The following is a 22775-nucleotide window of genomic DNA, read 5'->3' on the forward strand; positions in this document are numbered from 1 at the left end:
GCTCTCAGTATAAGCCTACTTTGCCAGAGGGAAGGTTAAAAAGTCCCTTCGATCGAGCTGCGGAGCCCACGGGCGGCTGCAGCAGCAGGGGCAGCTTTGCCTCCCCGGCCTCCCGGTTCAGCGCACGAACCCGGCGCTGGGCACCACCCCGCAGCAGAGCCGAGCTGCTCGGCCCCTCGCCTCGAGGCTGAGCCGCACTGAGAGAGGAGCGGGGCTGTCCCCGCTCAGCCGGGGCCCCCAGCGCGGCTCCTCCCTTCTCAGGAGCGCGGTGTCCGGCCCGGGGGCAGCCTCTTAGGGCCGGCGAGGGCGGCCCCGGCTCAGTCCCGCACGACGGCCGCAGAGCGAGGCCGCGCTGCTCGCCCCCGCTGCCCATGGCGCCCCGCCCGGGCCCGCTGCTGCTGCTGCTGCTGCTGGCTGGTGAGTGCCCTGGGGCTGCGGACGGGGCTCGGGGGCAGGGCTACAGGGGCTGCGACCCCGGCCTGAGACCTGCCCCCGACAAGGGGAGCTGCTGGGCCGGGGGGAGGCTGGAAGGGGGCTTTGCTTCTTGGGGGGGAGCTTTGCTGCCTTTCCCCCCCCCCCCCTTAACAGAAGTTCATCAGTAATGGGCAAAATGTGTAAAAGTTTGGTACGTAAAACCCAACTGCAGGTGTAATAACCTTTCCACAGAGGCAGGATGTTTTACCATACCCATCTCAGGGTGTTAAGACACCCGAGGCACAAAGTTGTCCTGAAGTAAGGAATTGCTGGTGCTAGGATTGTCTGCACAGCTACAGCGGGCTTATTCATAGAGACTGACTCATTCCTCGGGAGTAAGTTACAGCACGGGAATGTAGTTAAAGGACCCCTGCCTCGTACCTGACTATAACAGACTGCTCACTTAGCAGGTATTTAATTTTTTTTTGTCCCCTACTTATTAAATTAATATCCTGTTTCTTAAACAGTATTAGAGACCAGTTGTAATAATTTATTCCATTTCCTCATAGATTTTCTGAGGCATTCATCAGCATAGTACCTGAATGTACTTACTCCATGCTTTTTTGAAACTATACCATCATCATCCCTCTTTTACAGATAGGTAGCTAAGTTAACACATAAATAAAAGCATCTACTAATTTTAGGTTTCCATGGTGAAATGACAGAACCCAATCTTATTTTCTGCTACTATAAATGACAGGAAACATCAACTGCTCAAAGCCTAGCTCTCAGCAGTACACTCGTAATTTGTTTCTCTAGCCCTGGGATATTCAGCAGGCTGGCACCATTGAGAGGCATCGTTTTAAAGGGTTAAAACTAACCTCATGCTGAACCTCTCTAACAGCTGTAAGGATAAAATCCAGTTTTCCAGAATAGCATTCAGCTGCCTTAACTAAGAGATTCGCTTTTGTCTTCCTGCACTTGTCCACACATTCTTAAACCACTGGCAAATTCAGCAAACTAAATCTCACAAATAGAAAGATCTTAAGGACAAGAGCCTTGACCTGTTCTTACAGCATACCCTCTGTACAGAATGAATCAGGGGTCTGTGGAAAAAAAAAAAAAAAAAGTTACCTGATTAAAGACCACAAGGTAATGTGCTTGCATAATGGGGCCAACTTTATGTTCCACAAGGCTCACTGCCCCAATTCTAGTTCCTCACTTCAGAGTGCCCCTATTATTCCTTCTGCATTTTGATCATCCTCCAAGACTTCATCCTTTGCACAGCCCAAACCTCAGCAAGAACATTAAGGAAAACAATGAAAGACTGTTTCACTGCTTGTGCCAGCCTAGAGCAATCATTACAGAGAGAGCCTGGCTTCAGCCCGACAGCTGAGTCAAGCATCGCAGTCACCCATTCCGTAGGCAGTGAGGAGGAAGGGAAATGCAATTTACCTGTTTCTCAATGCTTGGCCCACAGTACCAGGCAAATTTATCTGTTCAAAGTTTATACGCGACCACAGTTCATAGAGATAGCATATCAGTAGTCTGTGCAACAAGATGAGGTGAGAAAGACCATTTCTGAGGCAGAAAAACATGTTAATTATTACATTGTCCCTTCCAACCCAAAGTATTCTATAATTCTATAACCATGTACAGCACAATCAAAATGCTTAAGAGTTCATACAGGTGACAAACCATGAAGGTACAATGAAGTTTAAACTCTCCAAACGTGGCAGGACTCCAATTTGGGCAACAAAATTACTGATTTGAAATCAGGCAGGACACCAACATAATGTGATTACTTACTGTTACTTTCTCTCAGGCTGTCTTCACTGTTAACTTAATTTCACTCTTCAAAAAGTCACCTGGTGGCTTTTAATCTCTGTGGTTTATTCATCAGAATCACATAGAACTGAATAGATTGTGTTTGTGTCCCCATCTGCTATTTTTAATGTGTAAAGTAATCTTAAAATTGGTATAGCATTGTTTTTCCTTCAACCTTTACTTCCAAATCAGGTATATCACATCCATTTAAACTTGAGTTTGCTGATCTCGTTAGTTTTGTTTCCCCCCTAACCTCCAAATACTTGTCTGTAAAGCTTTCTTTTGAGAGCAGGAACACCTGAAATTTTAATATTTTCTTTGGCTTTATTCCACAGAAGTTCTGATAAAATATTTTGTAAACATTTATTGTGCTGCTAATACACTAACGCTATCATTACCGTGCCAATACTCCTCCTGTTTCTGTCGTTATGTGAGTTCTAGGAGCATCCTTCATTGCTTTTATTATACTTGGGTTATAAAGCTGTTGGAACAAACCTTTCCTTCAGCCTCATTTTGAGCATCTGGTACAATACAGCCTTGCTTTATACCTGGATGTCCAGATGCTGTAACATTGAAAAATTCCAAGGATAAAGATTTCATTTCCTTTTAATTTATGTGGCATACTTCAAAAAAATTATACTTGAGCTTGCCGTGGAGTAGACAGTTCATCACTTCCATTTTACCTGGATTTAAATATGGGACTGTCATTTCTCCGAAGTTAACAGACAACTGTGATGTAACCAGAAATGTGATTTGGAAGTTCTTACCTTTCTCTTTCTGTCTTGTTGCCCTCCTACACCTTCCTTCCCCAGCAGCCAAGAACCAAGATACACTCTGTACATTCTTCACTTGCTTCTGGGGTTTCGTCAGTTACTAACATGTACAGCAAACCTGGCTTTGCTGTTAGCCACTAATGTGGTTCCTTCAGTTGTTACTGGCTAGCTACAGGACTAGCAAAACTAACCACTTAAGATTATAAGCTGTTTTAGTTTGTAATGCTGCAGCCTTACTGCAACATTTTTTTCCAGTAATTTATTGAACCTGTACTGATAGCAAAGGTAAATGTTTTCAATGCTGGTGTAAAAATAACTTAAGACTTAAAAATTTCTGAAAATAGGTTGGAGCCTTCAGTATAAGGAAATGCTGCCTATTTACCATCCAGGGTCTTTGATGTGTTAGCTTAAACTGAAGGATGACCTGAAGCCCTAAAAAGAGTCACATGGTGTCCCAACGTTAATCTGCCCAGGACCTAACAGCTTTAGTATTGAACTGATGGCTACAATAAAGTCCTTCAATAGTCTTGTTCTGTAGAAATGATGGTGAGAATCCCTTAAACAACCAACATTTTTTCTAACTTCCCTATAAATGATTCCAAGCACCCACATGCTTCTCTGCTCCCTGAAGGGGAATTATCATTAAAATATACATTAATCATACAGTCTTCACAACCTTCACATACATCAACAAAAAGAATTCCCTCCCAAATTTATACACACACCCTTCATCCCTTCAACTTATTATAACAACAGAAACTCCTCTCTCCCCCAGAAAAGTCAGTTACTTGGCATCTTAACCTAGAAATTAGGATACATTAGTGGAAAAAAAAAAGTACCCCATGAAAAAGGATATACTTGTACAAGTGTGAATTTTATATTATATAAAGTAATAACATAGGCAAAATTGCATTTTAGGATAAGGAGAAAGTCATCACTTAGGACATCTAGTCCTAGCAGACTTGTGGATCTAGACCACAGAACATGCTAGCTCTAGCCAGTTTTAAGAACAGAAATGACTGAAGTCTGTCATTATATGCTGCCTTCATGGGAGGAAAACACAACACCTTTTCTGAATGCTGTTCAGTATTCTGCTCACTACCAAGTAGGGGAAAAGGGATTGGGTCAAGGACAGTCAATCACTGTGCCCCAGAGTTTCAAAAAAAGAATGGAGCATTATTTCAAAGTACTGATATATATTATCAAAGCTAAAATAAATACTAATAATGTAAATGACTGTGTCTGCACATTAGATTCAACGCAAAGTTTTTCTTCCATAGTTTATAGAGGCACTCTTGGGGAAGCCCGTTTAAGGAACAAAAGAGGAATTCTGGAATTAGCCGGAGCCATTAGATGTACTACAGGACGATCTCCTTTTGCCTACCTACGTTATGGATGCTACTGTGGACTGGGAGGAAGAGGATGGCCCAAGGACAGAGTAGATTGGTAAGAGTAACTATTTATCTGAGTAGCAAAGTGCTGAATGCTTGCAAATGACAGAGAAAAAGGACTAAAATATGAATTAGGCCTATTTAACATCAACACGGGAACTGACTCTAAATTCTTCAGAATGCTAAGAAACTCTGAAGTTATTTAAATAGTATCACTGTAGACCTACATGAGTCTTTATCTCAAACTCTTACTGCATTAATATTTGTTTCATGGTACAACTGAGTTTTCTTGCTGTTGCTGCTTGGCCGAAAACTGAAGTCTTCTTAGAGACGTTTTAAAAACTAAAACATTCAAACTATCTATTAAAAAAGCCCCAATTGCAAGTCTTTTGATTCTAATTCTGTTTTGAACACTAATAAAATGGGATGAATAGTACATAGAAAGTTGTGCAAAATTCAACCTGTGAAAAATAACTTTTGAATAAGAGGAGCTATGAATCATTACTACAATAATTATAAAACCAGTCCTTTTAAATTTAGTATGAGACCTTATTATACTGACTACCGTCAATTTAACTAATAATTGAATGTTAGCTGTCAGGGAGATGATTTCATGGTTATTGTAGTTAAATAAAAGTTAAATAAAAGTTTTACATTTTCAAGGTTATCATTATAACAATAAATTTCCCCACCATATGTTACCTCTTGGTTATCACTTTCCAACCAGATTATATTGTAAAACAAATTAAAACAAATACCTGACACTTACATTTGGGGTAGAACATACAGAAAGGCATACAGAAAGCTTGCATCTGAGTTTTTTGCACAGAGTAGTTGTGTTCAGACCTTAAACTTTTAGGATCTTTTCATATGTATTTCAAGCTTTTGCACATAAGTTCTGTTGTTTTAAAAGAGAGTATTTGTGGTTGCTGCTTTATGGCTGGGAACACATGAAAAGAAGGATCTGTTATTAGTTATAGTTAATTGCATAACCAAAGATAGTGGCGAAGCATCTATAGTAAGCTAATCTTTCCTTGTGAGTCTATTTCTCACTTCACAGAAGTCCCATAATAGCAAGAAGCTTATTCTGCACAAGCCATGGCTATGTAACATTCAGAACAAGCCAGAAGTGGCTTATTACTCTGCTTCTGCATTTGACCAAATTAGTATTTGGCACTAATTAAAACGTAGCATCAAACACTCTTACCAAATTGTATTTCTTATAGTCATGAGCTACACTGTGAACTGTTTACATTCAGAATTAGGTCTGAAAACAATTTAAGTGAAATTACAGAAATACTTAATCAGAAGCAAGAATGTCTGTAATGGAATTATTTGTATAATACTTACTGCAATTCAAATTTATGCCTATCACAAAAATAAACTTTCAAATGGAGACAATTTTTATTGATTTTATAAGACATATAAAATACAGAAGCATTTGTTTTTTATATTAAATTCTTAAATTAGGTCTAAAGTTATTCTAAAAATATAAGAGAGGCATTCTTAATAAGACTGCTATTTCTGTAGAGACATGAAGATAGACTGAACTGTGGCAAAAAAAAAAAAAAAAAAAAAAGAAAAGAAAAGGCCATACTTCCTGGTTTATTTACCTTAGTCCTGCTATGAAGACTCTGAGTCCATTTTTTTTCTTTTGTTTCTTGGAAGACACTTACTCATACATGTAAAAGGGATGTATTGAGCTACTTAAAAATTGAATAGCAAAATGCCTGTAAAGTACTGCAGGATGTTTAAGTGAAGATTGTTGTACAATTACCAAGTAATTATTTAACAAGCATACAAAAAAAAGTCATTTCAAGTGAGAAAAAGTCAATGCCGTGAGGTCTCTTGCAAACAGATTCCTCAGGCAACCTAAACACCATTGCTAAACATCACGTACATACTATAATATGATGGTTGTAGGCTACCAGGAGGTAACTGAATGACTGAATGCAAAAAGCTTGCGGATGCATCCTGTTCTTCCACTAAGGAAAAAGAACAGTCTGCAGCAAAGACTTGCAAACTATTTATCTGAATTCAGGTCCTTCCCTACTTGCTATTCTGGGCTTGCAGTGTCTCCACACCATATGAATATTTTTTTTTTTTAAGCATTAAAATATGCCATTAACACTTACCTATACTGTTTAGTTCCACAGTGTGATAGAAAGTCTATGAATTCATTGTCTCAAATGTGAAAAGAATAACCTTTAAAGCATGATCTGGGGTAATTTTCTATTTTTTTTTTGTATGATAGGGAGTAAACAGTTTTAGGTATATGACATTAAACTGCAACCATGCCTATGCGTTACTGAACAGTTCACCTGCACCATCTAAGGACTTTGCCATGAAAAGACATTTTTGGTAGTATGCTTTGGCCTAACAAGTTTTCTCATCATTTGATTCAGTTAGGCAACTCTTTGCACATTCATACATTTACTGTTTTATTACTTTACAACCTACTAAATATGCTGATAAAAGCCATCTGGATTATGTGACTGTAAATTACCACAGTATGAATTAAGGCAAACCCATTTCTGTTTCTCTCAGGTGCTGCTTTAACCATGACTGCTGCTATGGTAAGGCAGAACGAGCAGGCTGTCACCCTAAGATAGAAAGTTACCACTGGGAATGTGAAGACAATGTTGCCATGTGTGGTGAGTGGACGGTTAATGTTTTTGGGTTTAGTTTTTCTTGCACTGATTGCCTCATGGACTTCATAAAGAGATGCTTCCTTAACTGCAAAATCCTTATTTTACCTTCCCTCCTTTTGCAACCTCTTTGCAGGGTAAGCTATTTTTCTAGAAAGCATGACTATACCAACTGAATGCAATTTCTTTTTCTAAATCCCCACCTGCTGACATAACCAAGCAAAATTCTGATCTACAAGTTCCTATTATTTTTTCAGAAAATACTTCAAAAATAAACAAACCAACCTACCCATTCTCACTCAAGCTGTGTAACGTGTACATATATTAAGGAACCCACGCTATGCCATGGTCTCCAACTGGAAAGCAACTACAAACAGGGACAGAAAATTACAGCTGTTTAAAAAGGATCATTTTTATACTCAGCAGAAAATATTACATACCATTTCTAAGTTCACAATGTACACATTTTTGACATACTTACCACTGACTGACTGCACACCACACTGCTAGTGACTGCAATGCACAAGTGACTGCAATTAAAACTTAAAAGTTCAAACACTGAGGTAATAAGTTATTTGATGAGTATATTTGTTTATTGAAATAGCGTGTCCACAAGCCATAAAATGTAGATTTGAAAATTCAACCTGATAAAGCTTGTTTGATTGCTCCAAAATATGAATGTAATACATGCCAAGCTACAGTATAAAAGGGAGGGACAAAGAGATGATAAAGAAATGAAACAAATATATGTAACAGGGAGAAGCAGCATGTCTTTTACATGATTTGTTTACAACACTCAGTGTTTTCACATATACAAGAACTTTTTGAAGCTATAACACCTAAGAAGCCCCCAAGCTTTGCAAGCCCTTAAAACACTTAACACTTTAAAAAAATATATTTTTTAAGTCAAAGTTATTTTGCATGTATGCTACGACCCAGAATACAAATCAGCTTAGTATCTTATTATTTGCATTGCAAAAGTGCAGGCCCTTTTATAAATTTGATTAAAAGTTAACTCTCAGACTGACATATTTTACAGGTAGCAGGGTAGGTCATTCAGAGAAAACAAAACAAAAACCCTCGCTTCACAACTAAATTTAATATTTGCCTGACCTGAAGTCAGATGAAGGTTTTTGATGTTATTTTCTTTCCTCCTTTTCATTCAACCCTTATTTTGCCCAAGCATCTAGCTCATACAGACTCTCTACTTAGTAATTTCCTCCTCCGCTCCGGAAGTGCTAAGCATCTTCTCTCTTAAACTATCTAACAGTCAAATTGCAGTCAGCCTATGTTTGGGTGTAAAGGTTCTGCTCCTATTCCAGACCAGAAGCTGACATTTTGAAATACTAGTCAAGACAATAAGCATATCAGCAATAAATAAAGTTGGAACAAAATAATAAAATAACTTTCTCAAATGGTATGCCAGCAAAGTTTGGAGCAATAACCCTTCCCCTTCTCCTCCTCAACCCCCCCCCCCCCAAAAAAAAAAAAAAAAAAAAAAAAAAAAAGAATAGTTCTTCTCTAGTCTTCTCAGTTAATATTTTATTTATACTACTTACACTATTGAGAAGCTTATAGGGTAGCTAGTTACAACATCAACGTATATACATTAAAAACAGTCCCATTTCATAGCAGAATTTGAGTTTCTTCATCACAAAACTGAATGCTTGTTCTGCTCCTAGACAAATCTCAAGCAGAGATTGAGGTAAGCTTTCACACTCTGACAAAACATAATCAAAATTTTTTCAGTTTACAGACTGCTGCAGGAAAAAAAAAATTCCGTTTCTGGGTTGGCACAATAAGACTAAAACATACTGCTGTGGAAGAAACCGTTCATGCCAACAAGAAACGTTAATGCTAGAAGACAGCATTCATGGCAAAAAACCCTACTAAGTTTCTGTTAAGGACTACAATTACAAAACAACCATGGCTAGAGATGGATTTTATTGTACTTTAACATACTTTACCTAACTTCTTACAGAATACCTTAATTAAAAAAAAAGGGGGGGGGGGAGGGGGGAGAATATAAGCTGAAGATGGAACACCTTTGCATTCTTTATTACACATAGATAATTTTTAATGCTACATCCTTTAATGGAGTAAAAGCACATGTGAAATGGAAATTTCTTCCCAAACTCAAATTTCACTAGAGCAAAAGGGCAGGCAAAGAGGGTTACATATCACTTTCCAGAGGAATTAGTTACCAGAGTTCCTTTTCTAAAGAAGGTAGAGAACTTTTGCTAAAGCAAACCATGCTTATGTATCCTCTATTGCTGAGCTGTCCTTGCATGGAGCTCAGTCTAAATACAACAGATTTCCCAATAAGCAAAAGAACTGTCTTACTAAAGTTCAGTATAGTTCCTGTTGCATTTGAACTACAAGAGTAAAATAAAGTATGATTGCTGTTTTGTAAAGGATTGCATTATTTATCTGCCAAACATAGAATAGGAAGTAATGATTGCCGTAGTTCCATTTGTTATTTCTAATTACTTCAAACTAATATCAAACTTATTTGTTTTCTTTCAGAATCAATAGAAGAAAAATGTCAAAAAATGGCATGTGAATGTGATAGCCAAGCTGCCAAATGTTTTTCTAAAGCTCCCTATCATACAAAGTACCTTTTGTGGCCAGATGTTATGTGTGGTGAGATTCAGCCTGTGTGTAGATATTAGGTACAAAACATCAGCCTTTATGAAAACTCCGTATGCATTTAAAACTAAAAAGACTATTTTTGTCACAGTATTGACAAGAAATGATTTTTCGCTTTCTTGATTCTCCTTCCTGCCACTCTAGCTTCTCTGTCCCAGAACAGCTGAAGTAAACGTTTACATTCTCATTTATCTTTTACAATACATGGACTAAAAAAGCATGTTCAGTAGTTTGGTGTAAACTTTTATTTACTATCTCAATTCCTATTTAGTATTTATCAGTTTAATGAGTAACTGACTTAAAATTTGTTTGAATCACAGAATAGTTTGGGTTGGAAAGGACCTTTAATGACCTCCCAGTTCCAACCCCTCCTGTGGGCAGGGACACCTTCCATTAGACCAGGCTGCCCAAAGCCCAAACCCTATCCAGCCTGGCCTTGGGCACTGCCAGGGATGGAGCACCCACAGCTCCTCTGGGCAGCCTGGGCCAGGGCCTCACCACCCTTACAGCAAAGAATTCCTTCCTAATATCTAATATTGTTGGGTTTATATTCAGATTCATAATATCATTCACTCTAAGTTTTCTATCCTCGATTCCCTGGAATGTAAGATACAATCCACAGTTTTCCACTAACATTTATCTTAACATTTGTTACATTTGAACTGACAGGAAGGAATGCATAAAGTGACAGCATCAGCGTAAAAAGCCCTCTTGTCCATATTAAATGTTAATTAAATCTAATTCAACTTTTGTATCTCACTCTACTTAAGAGGTCCTACCTGTATTAAAAATTGCTCAACATAGTTTTTTCTTTTGAAGCATTTACCGTCAAAGAAAATGTCAAGCACTTTGATATAAAATAAATACAACTTCTTTAGAAAGGATTAGGATTAAAAAAGGTATCTTTAATCTTTAAAAATATTCATAGGCAGATTTAAAGTTTAATATTAATGATACAAATGAAAAAATCAACAACATAATGCAAGGCAACACAGCTCTTGAATATTTAAGAGCTTCTCCTTCAGTCAAAAAAAAATACATTAAAAAATGGCAATCCAGTTTATACAAAATAACCTTCCAGTCAACATTCACTCACAGATCTAGATACACATTGCAGTAAGACATAATTACAGTGTCAGGTCACTTATCCAAAATAATCCCTTTAAGAGATAATCCTGAATTTAAGGATTAGCAACAGACTTTAAGAGGAGAGCATTAAAGAAACTATCGATGAAATCTAACTGATCTGAACAAAACAAAGCAAATTGAATCGCAAATCACCAATATCTTCCAAAGTGCAAGAAAACGCAGTCTTTGCCTTCAACGGGGAATTCTAGAACAAACTTTACTGTGCATTTGACAGTCACAACTTCACATGTAAAGCAGGCTGAAAACACTGAAGTACTTTCAATATCAAGCCTGTCTAGGAGGAACTCTCCTTTGGCAAGTTTAAGTTCTGAGCAACACATTTCCCTGGTATGAAATACTAAGTTAAACACTACAGTAGCTGTTCAGAAGACACCGATTTTAAGACAGAATAGAGATGTTTGATTTGATCAAAAATATGATGACATGACTAAGTTTTAAATGGCAAAATCAGGAATACAGATATACTTTTTTTTACTATAAAAATAATTTTGGATAATAAAGCCCATCCTCAGAGTTGGAATCAACTGTTTAAGAGTAACTTACCTTAAGGCTTTTTTGTATCTTTAATGTAATCCAACATTTTCACTGCCATATACATACAGGAGAAAAAGCAAAGTTTCTTTCAAATAACCACTTTTAGAAACTAAATAGCTCAACATTTCTAATGCCAATCACTGCACTTGTGTCTCCAAGCGCCTTACTTCTTTAACCACAAGATCAATGTTTATAATTGGATTAAAGTACAAGGCCCAGTAAAACAAACAATTGCAGACAAACTGAGGTATAAAAGGCCAAAAAATAGCAACAAAAAGACCCTGGGTTGAGACTTTCCAGAAATGTCTCCACATTCTGTGAGGAATAGTCCTGTGGAAAAGGAAAGGGAGAGGCTTAATGGAACTTTGTTTTTAACCATTCTAAGCCAAGTTAATACATGCTGCAGCCTCAAATTATTCAACGCTTACTCAGTTACCTGCAAAGCATCATTCTGCACTCCGTAGAAACTTTCTTAAATATAGTAATACTACATTTTATGTGAGGATGTGTTAAGTCAATTTATTCAGACTACAAGCTACAGCAGTTAAAGTGGTAAAATTCTGGATTTGTCATAGATTATGTTCATATACTCTGTTCTCGTTTGAAGATGTTCTGCCCCCTAGCTGCTGACAAAGAAAGCGAATACCCCATATACATGTATGTCAAACCAAGACTTTCTCCTATGCGACTTCTAAAAACTATAAACAAAAGATCAAGCAATTATGAAGTGATATTAATACTGCTTTGGTCTTACTTCAGGTGTAAGTTTCCTGTTACTTCTAGCAATTTTGATCACCATCAGAGGTGATATCAGTCTAACTAAACTAAGTTGAGGATACATCCTTTAGTAACTATACCATAAGTATATCTTGACAGAATTCTTGCATGTTTAGTTCTCAGCTGACAGCTAATACCATTTACCATAAAAGGCAGGTACACATTAACTCTTATCCTGAGAACTAATGGTTAGGAACATGTATATTACCATTACTGCATTTGCTACATCTGATCAGTAAGACCAACTGTAAGAAATCCTTTCAAGTATTCACAGCAAGAAATATATTCAAGATTGGAAATTAGTGCATGTGCAGATTTAAATTCACATATTCTTATTAGTTTCAGAGTTGTGGTTAGACACTACATGTAATTTCAGTAAGCAAGTGTGAAGTCATAAGAGACTTGTTTTCCAGTTTATAAGGTCACGTACTTCCTAAACCCTTCAACAAGCTCAGTAAGACTTACTTCAATTCTCTTCTTGACCAGAGCCTCCAAAAGGAGAGTAGCTCGAGAACAGAGAGCAGCATTGCATTTACAATTATAAATCTTGATGTCCAATAGTGCACATCCAGCCAATCCCAAGCAAACTCAGCTATCAACTGGTATGGCACAAATAAATACTTCACAATGAATTCTCTCCACTGTTTCCAAGAAGGATCTTTGAGGTCCTGTAAATTAGGAAAAAACAAAACAAAACAAAAAAACTGTTAAACGGTTTCCTACTAAATAGACACAATACTGGCTGGCTTATTTCCACTACTCCTCTGTTGTTTTTTTTTGTTTGTTTTTGTTTTTTAAAAAAATGAAAGCAGTAATAATCTTTTTTTTTAATGCTTTCTAGTAGATAGCACTGTAATACAGTAATTTCCATTGGAGTAGCACAAAACATCACAAATGTCCAGACTTTATAATGCCATTTTTTAAATGTGGATATTTTCAGATAAAGGTTTTTCTACAGTCATGTGACCTTAAAAAAAAAATAAAAAAAAATCATAAGAATCGTTTTCACGTGTTTAAAATCCTTAAATATCTTGCTAAAGGTTGTAACACTGTTAATCTCATTCAATAAAATAAGAGGAACCATTTACTTTACAATATTTCTTTTTAAAAAGTTGAATGGTAATGAGATGAAATGATGAATCACAATTTTAAGCAACTAAATTGCTTCAAATTGCTTCAACCATGCAGCACTTGAACACTTACTAATAATTTTGTGACAATATCTTCGTACTGGTTTTCTTGCATAGGACCAATTGTGTGGATGAAAGGTAGGAAAGCTTCTGCATAATCAAACAGATACAAGTACAACATACTGAGTCTCGGAGAACTCTTCAGTGCATACAGAATAAAGAGTGATTTTCCTGGATTTACTGCCTGAAAGGTATCAAATTTAAAACAATGAAAAAATTAAGGGACACATCAGTTCTTAGACTTTTTAAAAAGATCATTTTTCAAATACAACAGTTCCTTAACATTGCTTTTGACTTTAAGAGAATTTTATTTGAAATACATTTTAAAATTACTTTATATAGATTACAGACTTTATAAAGAATTTACCTTATATTCCCAAAGGTTCTGTGGTGGCTTAACACCTAAAGTTTTGACACATTCCAATTCTGCCATAATAGCTTTTCTATGATTATTGTTCACTATACTGTAAGGCTCTTTTGTGAAATCCTCCTCTGTCAGTGTGAGAAGGAGCCTACAAAAGCAGAAGAATTCAGAAGGTAAACAGTGACTCTTCACCAAAAAGATATGACTAACAAATCAGTAATTACATAATGAAACAATAAGCTACTGATAGAAGTTATCACCTTTTGGATTACATTCCACATGGAGTATTCTGAATCAACTGCGTTTCAGAGCCTGGGTTTTAAATATCCTTCTTTTCAAGTTTTCTCTTGCCTGCTTTCAGCACGCAAATTTAGCAGCTTGTTGGCTATCACTGAACACAATTCTTCAGTACATCACAGATCTAGTCTGGTCTCCTGATATCAAACCTAGAACTCTTGGGTTGAGTGCAACAATGCATATAGCACACATATTTCCGCAAGAAAGAAAAGGTGGGGGGTAGATAATGCATTAGTAGAATTTTACTTTCAGTATCATTTCAGTCTACATTGTTAGTATTTAAACAAGTTCTTAGAAAATTTTCTGTTAGGTTGCTTAGTGTCTACTACTAAAGTTTTCAACTATAAGTGTTAAAACTTACCCTGTATTTTCCTTTGCTACATCCATAGAATATTCCCACTATCTATGGAACAAAGCCTGGTTATTTCATAATATACCATGTCTAACGAAAACTATCTAGTAGTCCACTCAAATGACAGCCACTCCTGACAATTAGACCCCTCACCTTCCATTTACTTTCTCCAGCAGAAATTTCTCTTTATAATGTGAAGCCCATGGACCCAGTTGCTCTAGCCAAAGTATCACTTCTTCAGCAGTCCATTTAGCAACTGGCTTGTGGACAAGAAGATCATCTTCAAATTCTCTGCTACTCCAGTGATACCCAAGTAGTACTACCTATATGTAGATTAAAAAAAAAAAAAAAGAGATCCTTTGCAAAGCTAATATATTATCACACAAATAAATGTGCATTGATGGACTTAACATGCAAAATCTTTCATGCTAAGAACCCTGGAGAATATTTAGGTTACAAGGAACTATCTTGAAGTTGTCTAACTTCCATTTGTTGTATATTACAATTATAGCTGCTGACAGACAACTCTGCTACCTTATTTACTCAGCTCAGCTAAAATATCTTCTATACAACCCTTTTTTATGTGCATGTAATTTAAGTATATTTATTTACATATTAAATGAAGTATATGGAAAACCATCCCAACAAAACTTACTGCTACACCAGTTAAAGCTGTCAGAACGCCTGAGAAAAACCCTCCTCCTCGAGGATTAATTCTTCCCGTGTTTGGAGCTGTAGAAATCTGGTCATTCCCATATTTTTGGAAGGTTGTTAAGCTGCGTGCTACATCACTGTTTTGTTGAATATCTTCTTTTCTTTGTTCAATTGCATCAGAGAAAAGTCTTTCAATAACATCCCTAATGGGAAAAATACTTGTCATTGACCTATAACCATTGAGGCCTAGCATTCAGAAAAGGGATTAATTTTAAGATTTTTGTTTTCCAGCCTCTACTGAAGACTCATCTTTGAAAGCAAGAAAACATCAGTTAACAATACTTAGTAAAATTAAACTTAAACCAATTACTTTAAAACTTTATTTTTCTTAGCTTTTAAAGATGGAGGAAGTTAAAAATCTCACATTTAAAAACAACAATCCTTATCTCATATATAAAATCAGTACTGTGTACACTACTAGGATGCCTTGATCATTCCAAAATTCTAAGCAAGAAACAACATAAAAGTACACCATTAATTCTATAAACTATTTATTAAAATCCTATTAATGTAGGCCAATGTTGTCTTGAACACACTGCAAGAACTTGCAGGTAATTTAAGACAACAGTTTGATATTTTGAGCTTTCTTCTGCCATAAGATCATACTTCTTCCTACAAATAATTCTTAGTACAGAAATAATCACAAACTTATCAAGGATCCTTCTAACTTCAAATAACTGGTTATTTCCTAATACTTTTAACGGATGCAAGAAAAACAAACAAGCAAACAACACTTTACTTTCATGCAGAAAAACATGCTTGAACAGTTCAAAAAAAAAAAAAAAAGGCAACAAGGTATAAGACTTCTGGCTCTAAACATCCTTGTGACAGTTCAAATTACCAATAAAATACAAGAATTTATAGCAGATTCAAGAAACCAGACAGTTAATTTTGGTTGTTTAAGAAATAATTTTTTAAAGAAAAGCACATTACAATTACCTGAGAAGAATGTTGACTTTGGGGAATCCTTCCCATTTTTCTCTGCATTCTGGACATTCATTCTTCTTGGAGGATACCCACCACAAGGCTAGGCAATGTCTACAGAAACTGTGTCCACAATTCAGGGTGGTGGGATTAACCAGAATGTCATAACAGCAATGGCAATGGAACTCACTAACTGATATTCGCCGACTGATTTCAGGGGTAGCACGTGCTTTAAATTCTGCCCTCTCTGGTTCACCTCGTGAAGTCTCATCTTCTTCCATTTCCTTTTATACTTTATGCAAACCAAAAGCTCTCTCAGATCTTCAAATCTGGTACAGCATTACTTCTGTAAAGCAACAAGATAAGTCCCAATAAGAAAAGTTACTAAAGATGTTTAGAATTGCAAGAAGTTTATTTTATCATCATAACATCTGTCACTCTGATAGTTTTAAACTTTTTAACTAACTTAACTCTCTCCAAAATGAAACGTTATCTACTTTTTCGAAAAATATGTATTTGTTACAAACTACAATCAAAATCAGACTCTAGATGTAAAGTGTTGAGCTCAGTCTCCCTGTATGTTTTTTTCCAGTGTTAGGTAGCACATGAAAGTGAAACCAAAAACCTCACCAACTCTCCAATTGAGACACCCATCTTATTTTGGCTTTGGCCAAAATCAAAAGAAACATCATTAGAAAATACCAGGAGAGAATAAATAAAACAAACACCAGAATACGTGCAACATTTTGATCTAATTTACTCTGGCCCTATTCTTTACAAGTATATGGAATAAAATTTAACAAAGACCAATGCTAGGCAATGTAAAAACCCCCAGTTCATTTAGTCACATGCCTCAAAATTATAAGGGATTGTTCTGTTTGCCATCTCAGTGAAGGACTGAGCTCTGCATTAATTTCTTTACTAGTAATTACCCATTGCTGGTATTTCTGAAAATGCACAGCTGAGAAAAGCATAGGATTTCCACATCTTTTCCAGTGTAAGTTTCCCCCCCAGCTTGCCAAAAATATCATCCCATTTGTTTTATATTCCTACTACACTCTGGCAACTGGTCGTATCTAGTTTCTTAGAACACACATTGATCCAGATGACTTATCATTACACGTGAGAAAGGACCAAGGGCTGAAAGATTTTCCCCTTGTACATTAACAAACTTAAATACGCTTACGCTCTACCCCATCTGACTGCTGCTCACTACCGGGTTACTATCTTTCCATCCAGACCAGACCAGACCAAACACAAAGAAGTAAACATGCGAGTCTGTAAGAAAAAAGAATAATGAAGCCGACAAGCAGTACAGCGCAACATACCGATAGTGCAGCCAGGCTCCCCAAAGCGCTCACCACCACTTCTCTTCCCAGCCAAGCACAGGCTGTCAGTTTCCTACGTAAAGCAAGCGACAGATCACTTCCAAGAGGAAGAAACCAAACCACTCTTTTCCGTCTGAAAACGTCCTCCTGATTTTCTAAAGGAGAGGCAGCGGGGTTTTCCGCAGACCTACCTCACCTCAGCACCAACCAGGAGCCTCAGAGCTCCCCCGGTGGCTTCCCCACTGCCCGCCCGCTCCTTCCCGCCCCGGTGCCGCCACCTCAGCCGAGGCCCGGGCCCAGGGCGCCCTTCTGTTCCTCCCCCCCCGAAGCGGCGCCAGGCGGGGCCGGACACACCTCAAGCCCGCCTTCCCCTCACCGCCGCTAACCCCAGCCCCTTCAGAGCTCCCGGCCCCCTCAAAGCCCGGCGGCCCTGCTCCCCACCACTCCCCCTCAGGCCCAGGCCCAGGCCCAGCCCGACTCGGGCCGTTTTAAGCCCCGCGCTGCGCCATGCTGTGGCACCGCTACGCGTCACGGTGCTCTTAATGCACTCCCACACTCGTGAGTTGGGCTGCGTTTGCTGAACACACGTCTCCACGCTCATCTTCCTTCACGGAAACGTGGTCTAATAAACGAGGTTTATTTTACAAGCTGAGATCTAGAGGGTTAGTTGCAGAGGTCAATTAGGCTTCTAGAGGCTTGTTCAACAGCAGAGCTAATACATACTGCAGTGAGCTGGCTCACACAGGCTATTTTTACCACGTTTGGGAGTATTTCTCTATATAACACACATTCACAAATATTTATATGTCTCTGTTCCCTTACTGTATTTCTTTTTGACTGGAGTCCAAAACAAACTGATTTTTTTAAGTACTATTGAGATGTATTTTTCAGTGTGTGATAAGAAGTAACATTTTCATAAAGATTTTGTCCATGTTCGGCTTGGTACAAGCTACAAATCCAGTTCAAATGACATCTGAGTTACCCAAATCAGATATCGAACATTACCATTAGTTCAGCCTATTTCAATAATGAAAGTAATAGCTTCTCATTGCTTCCTCTCCCATATTATCCAGGTGTCTCCAGAAGTCAATTGTTCCTGTGCTGACACATGCACGGTCCTATTTTTGTTTTCTCTAGAACTATTCTAATCTGATTTCTTCCGGGACAGAAAAACACATAGCTGAGAAGTTTATCAACTCTTTGAGCAACAATCCAATACTTGCATACCACACTTGCATATTTATTTGGTTTACTTACCAATTATTGCTTCTTCACATACAAGTGGAGTTCCATTAGCAATACTGCAGCTATTATTGCTTGGATCTGTTTGTGATTAAAAAAGGAGCATCCAATTCTGACCTTCTTTAAAGTGATATATTAAAGGTACTAAACAAATTTCCATTGACATGGAATAAACAGACATATTTGTTCAATCATACACAGCATTGTTAGATTTTTTAAACACAGTTTTAGTTATAATGGTTCAGGGATCATAGGAATGATTTTGGACTCCAAAACAGATTTCAGCTTTAGTCAAATAACAATGAAGAATTCCACTATCAGCACAGAGTAAATGGTAAGTCTGTACCAGCTAACTTCCAATGCTTCATAGCCAAAAAAACAATCACAGAATCACAGACTTTCTAGGTTGGAAGAGACCTCAAGATCATCGAGTCCAACCTCTGACCTAACACTAACAGTCCCCACTAAACCATATCCCTAAGCTCTACATCTAAACGTCTTTTAAAGACTTCTAGGGATGGTGACTCCACCACTTCCCTGGGCAGCCTGTTCCAATGTCTAACAACCCTTTCGGTAAAGAAGTTCTTCCTAAGATCCAACCTAAAACTCCCCTGGCACAACTTAAGCCCATTCCCCCTCATCCTGTAACATTGTAATTAGCTGTTTGCCCTGCTCTCTCTCAAGACTACCCAGTCATTTGGAAAGCAGCCAAGCTTTTCCTGTGTCATTAAAAAATGGGAGTTTTGAGGAACTAAGATTACAAGCTATGTTTTCATAAGTGCAGTTACTAATGTATACATGGAAAAAAAAATCAGGTAGGCACTTATTTCATTAGGTAAATATGTTATCTTCTGAAACTAAACAGAAGTGAAGATGTATGCCTCTGAAACATTAAGGACAATTACACAATAATTGATATTAAAACTTGAATAAATATCATAAGAATTATAAATTCTTTTTAACACCTAATAGCATTTCCTTTTCATTGCAATAAACTTTTTATAGGAAAACAGTTAAGAGGAGAATATTCCAAAAGTGGATCAAAGAACGAGCAGCCTAGGCTGTAAACATGGTCATACAGAATTTGATTTTTCTCCAGAGCAGACCTTCTCATAAAAACAAAGGAAGACAAATGACTCTCTTCTATTTGAACTTTAGTTCTGTAGCTTGGGGCAAACTTTTTGTTTAAAAAATATCCAAAAGTAAATATGAGAGGATTAACTGGACATTAGACCAGCAATGAGAAAAGACGTGTAGAATCAAACAGTAGTTCAAATTACTATAAATTAGATAGAAAGTACTTGTGATGAATAATTGCCAGACTCCACAAAACCCTAATTAAGCAGGGTATTCTGCTTTAATGTAAAAAAAAATAATAATATGCTTTTTACCATATATAGGTGGCACATTGCCAAGATGCTGCATTCTTAAAACCAGAGCATACAATACTATATCCAAGGTAAAATTGGATTAACTTGTAGTACAGATTATTACGCCACATATATCACTACATGAATATTTTTGTAGCTACTGTCATCTGCAGAGGAGTCAATCCTAAGTATAACTGTGCTGTTTTAGTCCTGCTATATGAGTTCATTTTTCTCCTCCAAGTTAAGAAGAAACTGTTTTTTTGTTTTGTTTTGTTTTGTTTTGTGTGTGTGTGTGTTTTTTTTTTTTTTTTTTTAATAGCTAAAGCCCCAAAGGATAGTTAACAGTTTCACATTTTCCTTTTAAATGCACAATAATAATACCTACGTTTGAAGCAGGAAATCTCTCTTGCTTGTAATACATAATACTTAATATTAAGTAACCACACTTTATTACAGCATCTGACGTTTTTATTTGCAGTTTATTTAGCTTTGTTTTGTAACTGAAACAGACTTCCTGGATTGCTCAGCCACTTGGGGAAAAACGTTAAATTTCTAAAACAGCCATCAAACTTTGTGTTTCTTTCTTTTTTTTTTTTTTTTCTTTTTTTTTTTTCTTTCTTTTTTTTTTTCTTTTTTTTTCTTTTTTCTTTTTTTCCTTAATAAATTTAGGCTGGACGTCAGGAGGGGGTTCTTCACAGAGAGGGTGGTTGCACACTGGAACAGGCTCCCCAGGGAAGTGGTCACTGCACCGAGCCTGTCTGAATTTAAGAAGAGATTGGACTGTGCACTTAGGCACATGGTCTGAACTTTTGGGTAGACCTGTGCGGTGTCAAGAGTTGGACTTGATGATCCTTAAGGGTCCCTTCCAACTCAGGATATTCTATGATTCTATAAATTGTATGCATGTGAGTTGAAGGGAGAGAAAAGAGGAGAGAAAACACAATTTGCTTAAAGTATGAATAAAACTATTAGCCAGTGATCTCTCTGAGCTAGGAAGGGTCACAGCATTATACTTACTTTCAGGTTATCTCTAATATTATTTCACACATAGTACTGCTCTATGCAGATCATTTTGTTTCCAGAATAAGTACAAAGATTTACGCTACCTATTAGTAATGTAACATTCCACCACTTTTTGTAATTCTGTAATACAGATTATCATAATTTTACAACTAAATGAAAACAGGTAGCAACTTGTGAAAACCACACTGCATTCTAGAAAACTGTTTAGAAAACACAAGATCTATCCTACTAAATTTAAGTGACTTATGAACCTCGAAGAGAGGTTCAAACTTCAAGCAAAGTTACCTTGCAGTTTGCTTTTCCCTTGGAATAACATTTGCATTTTTTCTATATTATATCTAAAGTTCAACTTTGATTACAGGTACATTGGTTACTACTAATTCTCGATTTGTTGCGTATATCAAGTAGCTGAGCCCAGGAGATGATGCAAACAAATTTCATTCTCTAACACACATGGTTTATGTCACCAAGCAAATATTACTACAATTGTGGCCCATGCATTGGGAAAACTAGGTTGCTCTTGAAAATCAGTTGGTGTTCCCTCCCTGGAGACCCGGCTCCATTCCACCACAGAGCTGCCCTTGAGGCTCTGCCTTCTCAGAAGCACAGCCCTTCTGTCTCAAAGCCTTGGCTTGCAGCTGTGCTGCCCTTGGCCCAATTCTGCAGCTGGGCCTAGCGCCTCTTCTCCTTGGGCCAAACACTGCTAGCCTGGGGCTATTTTCTCCCTTAGCACAGGCTCTGCAACCACTGACCACGGGGGCTGCAATGGCACTACACACGTTCAAGCTGAACACATTCAACACTGACCACGGGGGTTGTGAGCAGGTTGCTCGGCATCTCAAAATCTGATTTGCTCGCTACCCATTAGTTGAACACCGCTGCTACCTCTGAGTCTTTTGTTTAAGCTCTTTAACAAGAAGCAGCAGGAGCATTTCTTAAAAAAAAATATGGGAGCAAGATTCAAGTGTCATGCTTCAGCCAATTTACTGCAAAATAGAAGAATCTCTACTACTATTTCAACTAATGTCTTGCTTTGCACCATTTAATCATATAGATGATTTGCTGTGGGCACATGTAGAATAAATTGCTAGCAGTGAAGAGGCAAAGCCTCATCTTGAAAAATATTTAAAAGTTCTTTTTTACTGCCCAGTCCTGCATACTTCCATATCATCCACTCTATGCAGAAATTATCTCCCAATTCATTAGGAATTTCCCATTTGTTTTCATTCTGCTGGAATGCTGGAAAAGAGCTTTCATTTGCTGTGTGAACTGGACCCCTTGGGTTTCATACTATTCTTCCTCATGAGTTTAGTTTCCTGCTCTTGTACCAGGCCTTATTTCAGAATTTCCTTCCATAGTAGAGGTGTGGGGGTATTTTGCTGTGCATTGAGCTTTACAATGATCTACAGTGATCTGCAGAAGTGTTGGTTTTATGCAGTGGGATGACAAATGTTTCATCTGCAGCACTTTCACACACCCCTGCTCCATCACCAAGGTGAATCCATAACCAGCGTTAGCATTTCAACATCTTACCAACTTTGCATCGCTTCCATCTATGTTGTGCTAACTGCTTCACCTTTTTCAAAGGACATATTTCCCCACACCCGTGACAGTTCGAAACACCTCTCCCCCACAAAAATAAAGTAACTAAAAATGCTCTTTAAAAAAAATATATATATATATTTTAGGACTCTGTAGCGGCAACCGGGGCTATCTCCCCCCACTTACACACCGCAGCAGGGCGCTGGAGTACACCCCACATGAAGCGCGGTGCCTGCCCCCAGAAGATGGCGTCGGCCGCCCGCCTCC

General features: G+C 37.6%; 2 protein-coding genes across 6 annotated transcripts; one reads left to right on the forward strand and one right to left on the reverse strand.

Annotated features, from left to right (window-relative positions):
- The first annotated feature begins 95 nt into the window (after positions 1-95).
- Positions 96-10586, forward strand: LOC311444911 (phospholipase A2-like). 2 transcript variants are annotated; one of them, XM_084536378.1, is made up of 4 exons: positions 96-417; positions 4295-4460; positions 6953-7059; positions 9580-10586. In XM_084536378.1, the coding sequence occupies exons 1-4, from the start codon at positions 372-374 to the stop codon at positions 9723-9725; spliced, it is 465 nt and encodes a 154-aa protein (XP_084392504.1). In that variant the 5' UTR covers positions 96-371; the 3' UTR covers positions 9726-10586. The 2 variants fall into 2 exon arrangements, with proteins under 2 accessions (XP_084392504.1, XP_084392503.1); XM_084536377.1 differs by lacking the exon at positions 96-417 and having other exon boundaries at positions 3876-4460.
- Positions 10587-22729, reverse strand: BFAR (bifunctional apoptosis regulator). 4 transcript variants are annotated; one of them, XM_084536373.1, is made up of 10 exons: positions 22500-22729; positions 18589-18654; positions 17332-17404; positions 16019-16349; positions 15021-15222; positions 14519-14688; positions 13720-13864; positions 13366-13536; positions 12628-12830; positions 10587-11715 (listed from the first exon to the last, which is right to left on the reverse strand). In XM_084536373.1, exons 4-10 carry the CDS (start codon positions 16282-16284, stop codon positions 11523-11525), a joined length of 1350 nt encoding a protein of 449 aa, XP_084392499.1. In that variant the 5' UTR covers positions 16285-16349; positions 17332-17404; positions 18589-18654; positions 22500-22729; the 3' UTR covers positions 10587-11522. The 4 variants fall into 4 exon arrangements, with proteins under 4 accessions (XP_084392499.1, XP_084392500.1, XP_084392501.1 ...); XM_084536374.1 differs by lacking the exons at positions 18589-18654; positions 22500-22729 and adding an exon at positions 17523-17642; XM_084536375.1 differs by lacking the exons at positions 18589-18654; positions 22500-22729 and adding an exon at positions 17528-17550.
- Between the last annotated feature and the right edge of the window lie 46 nt (positions 22730-22775).

The sequence above is a fragment of the Aythya ferina genome (assembly GCF_964211825.1).
Source record: "Aythya ferina genome assembly, chromosome: 15".
NCBI classification, from domain to species: domain Eukaryota; kingdom Metazoa; phylum Chordata; class Aves; order Anseriformes; family Anatidae; genus Aythya; species Aythya ferina.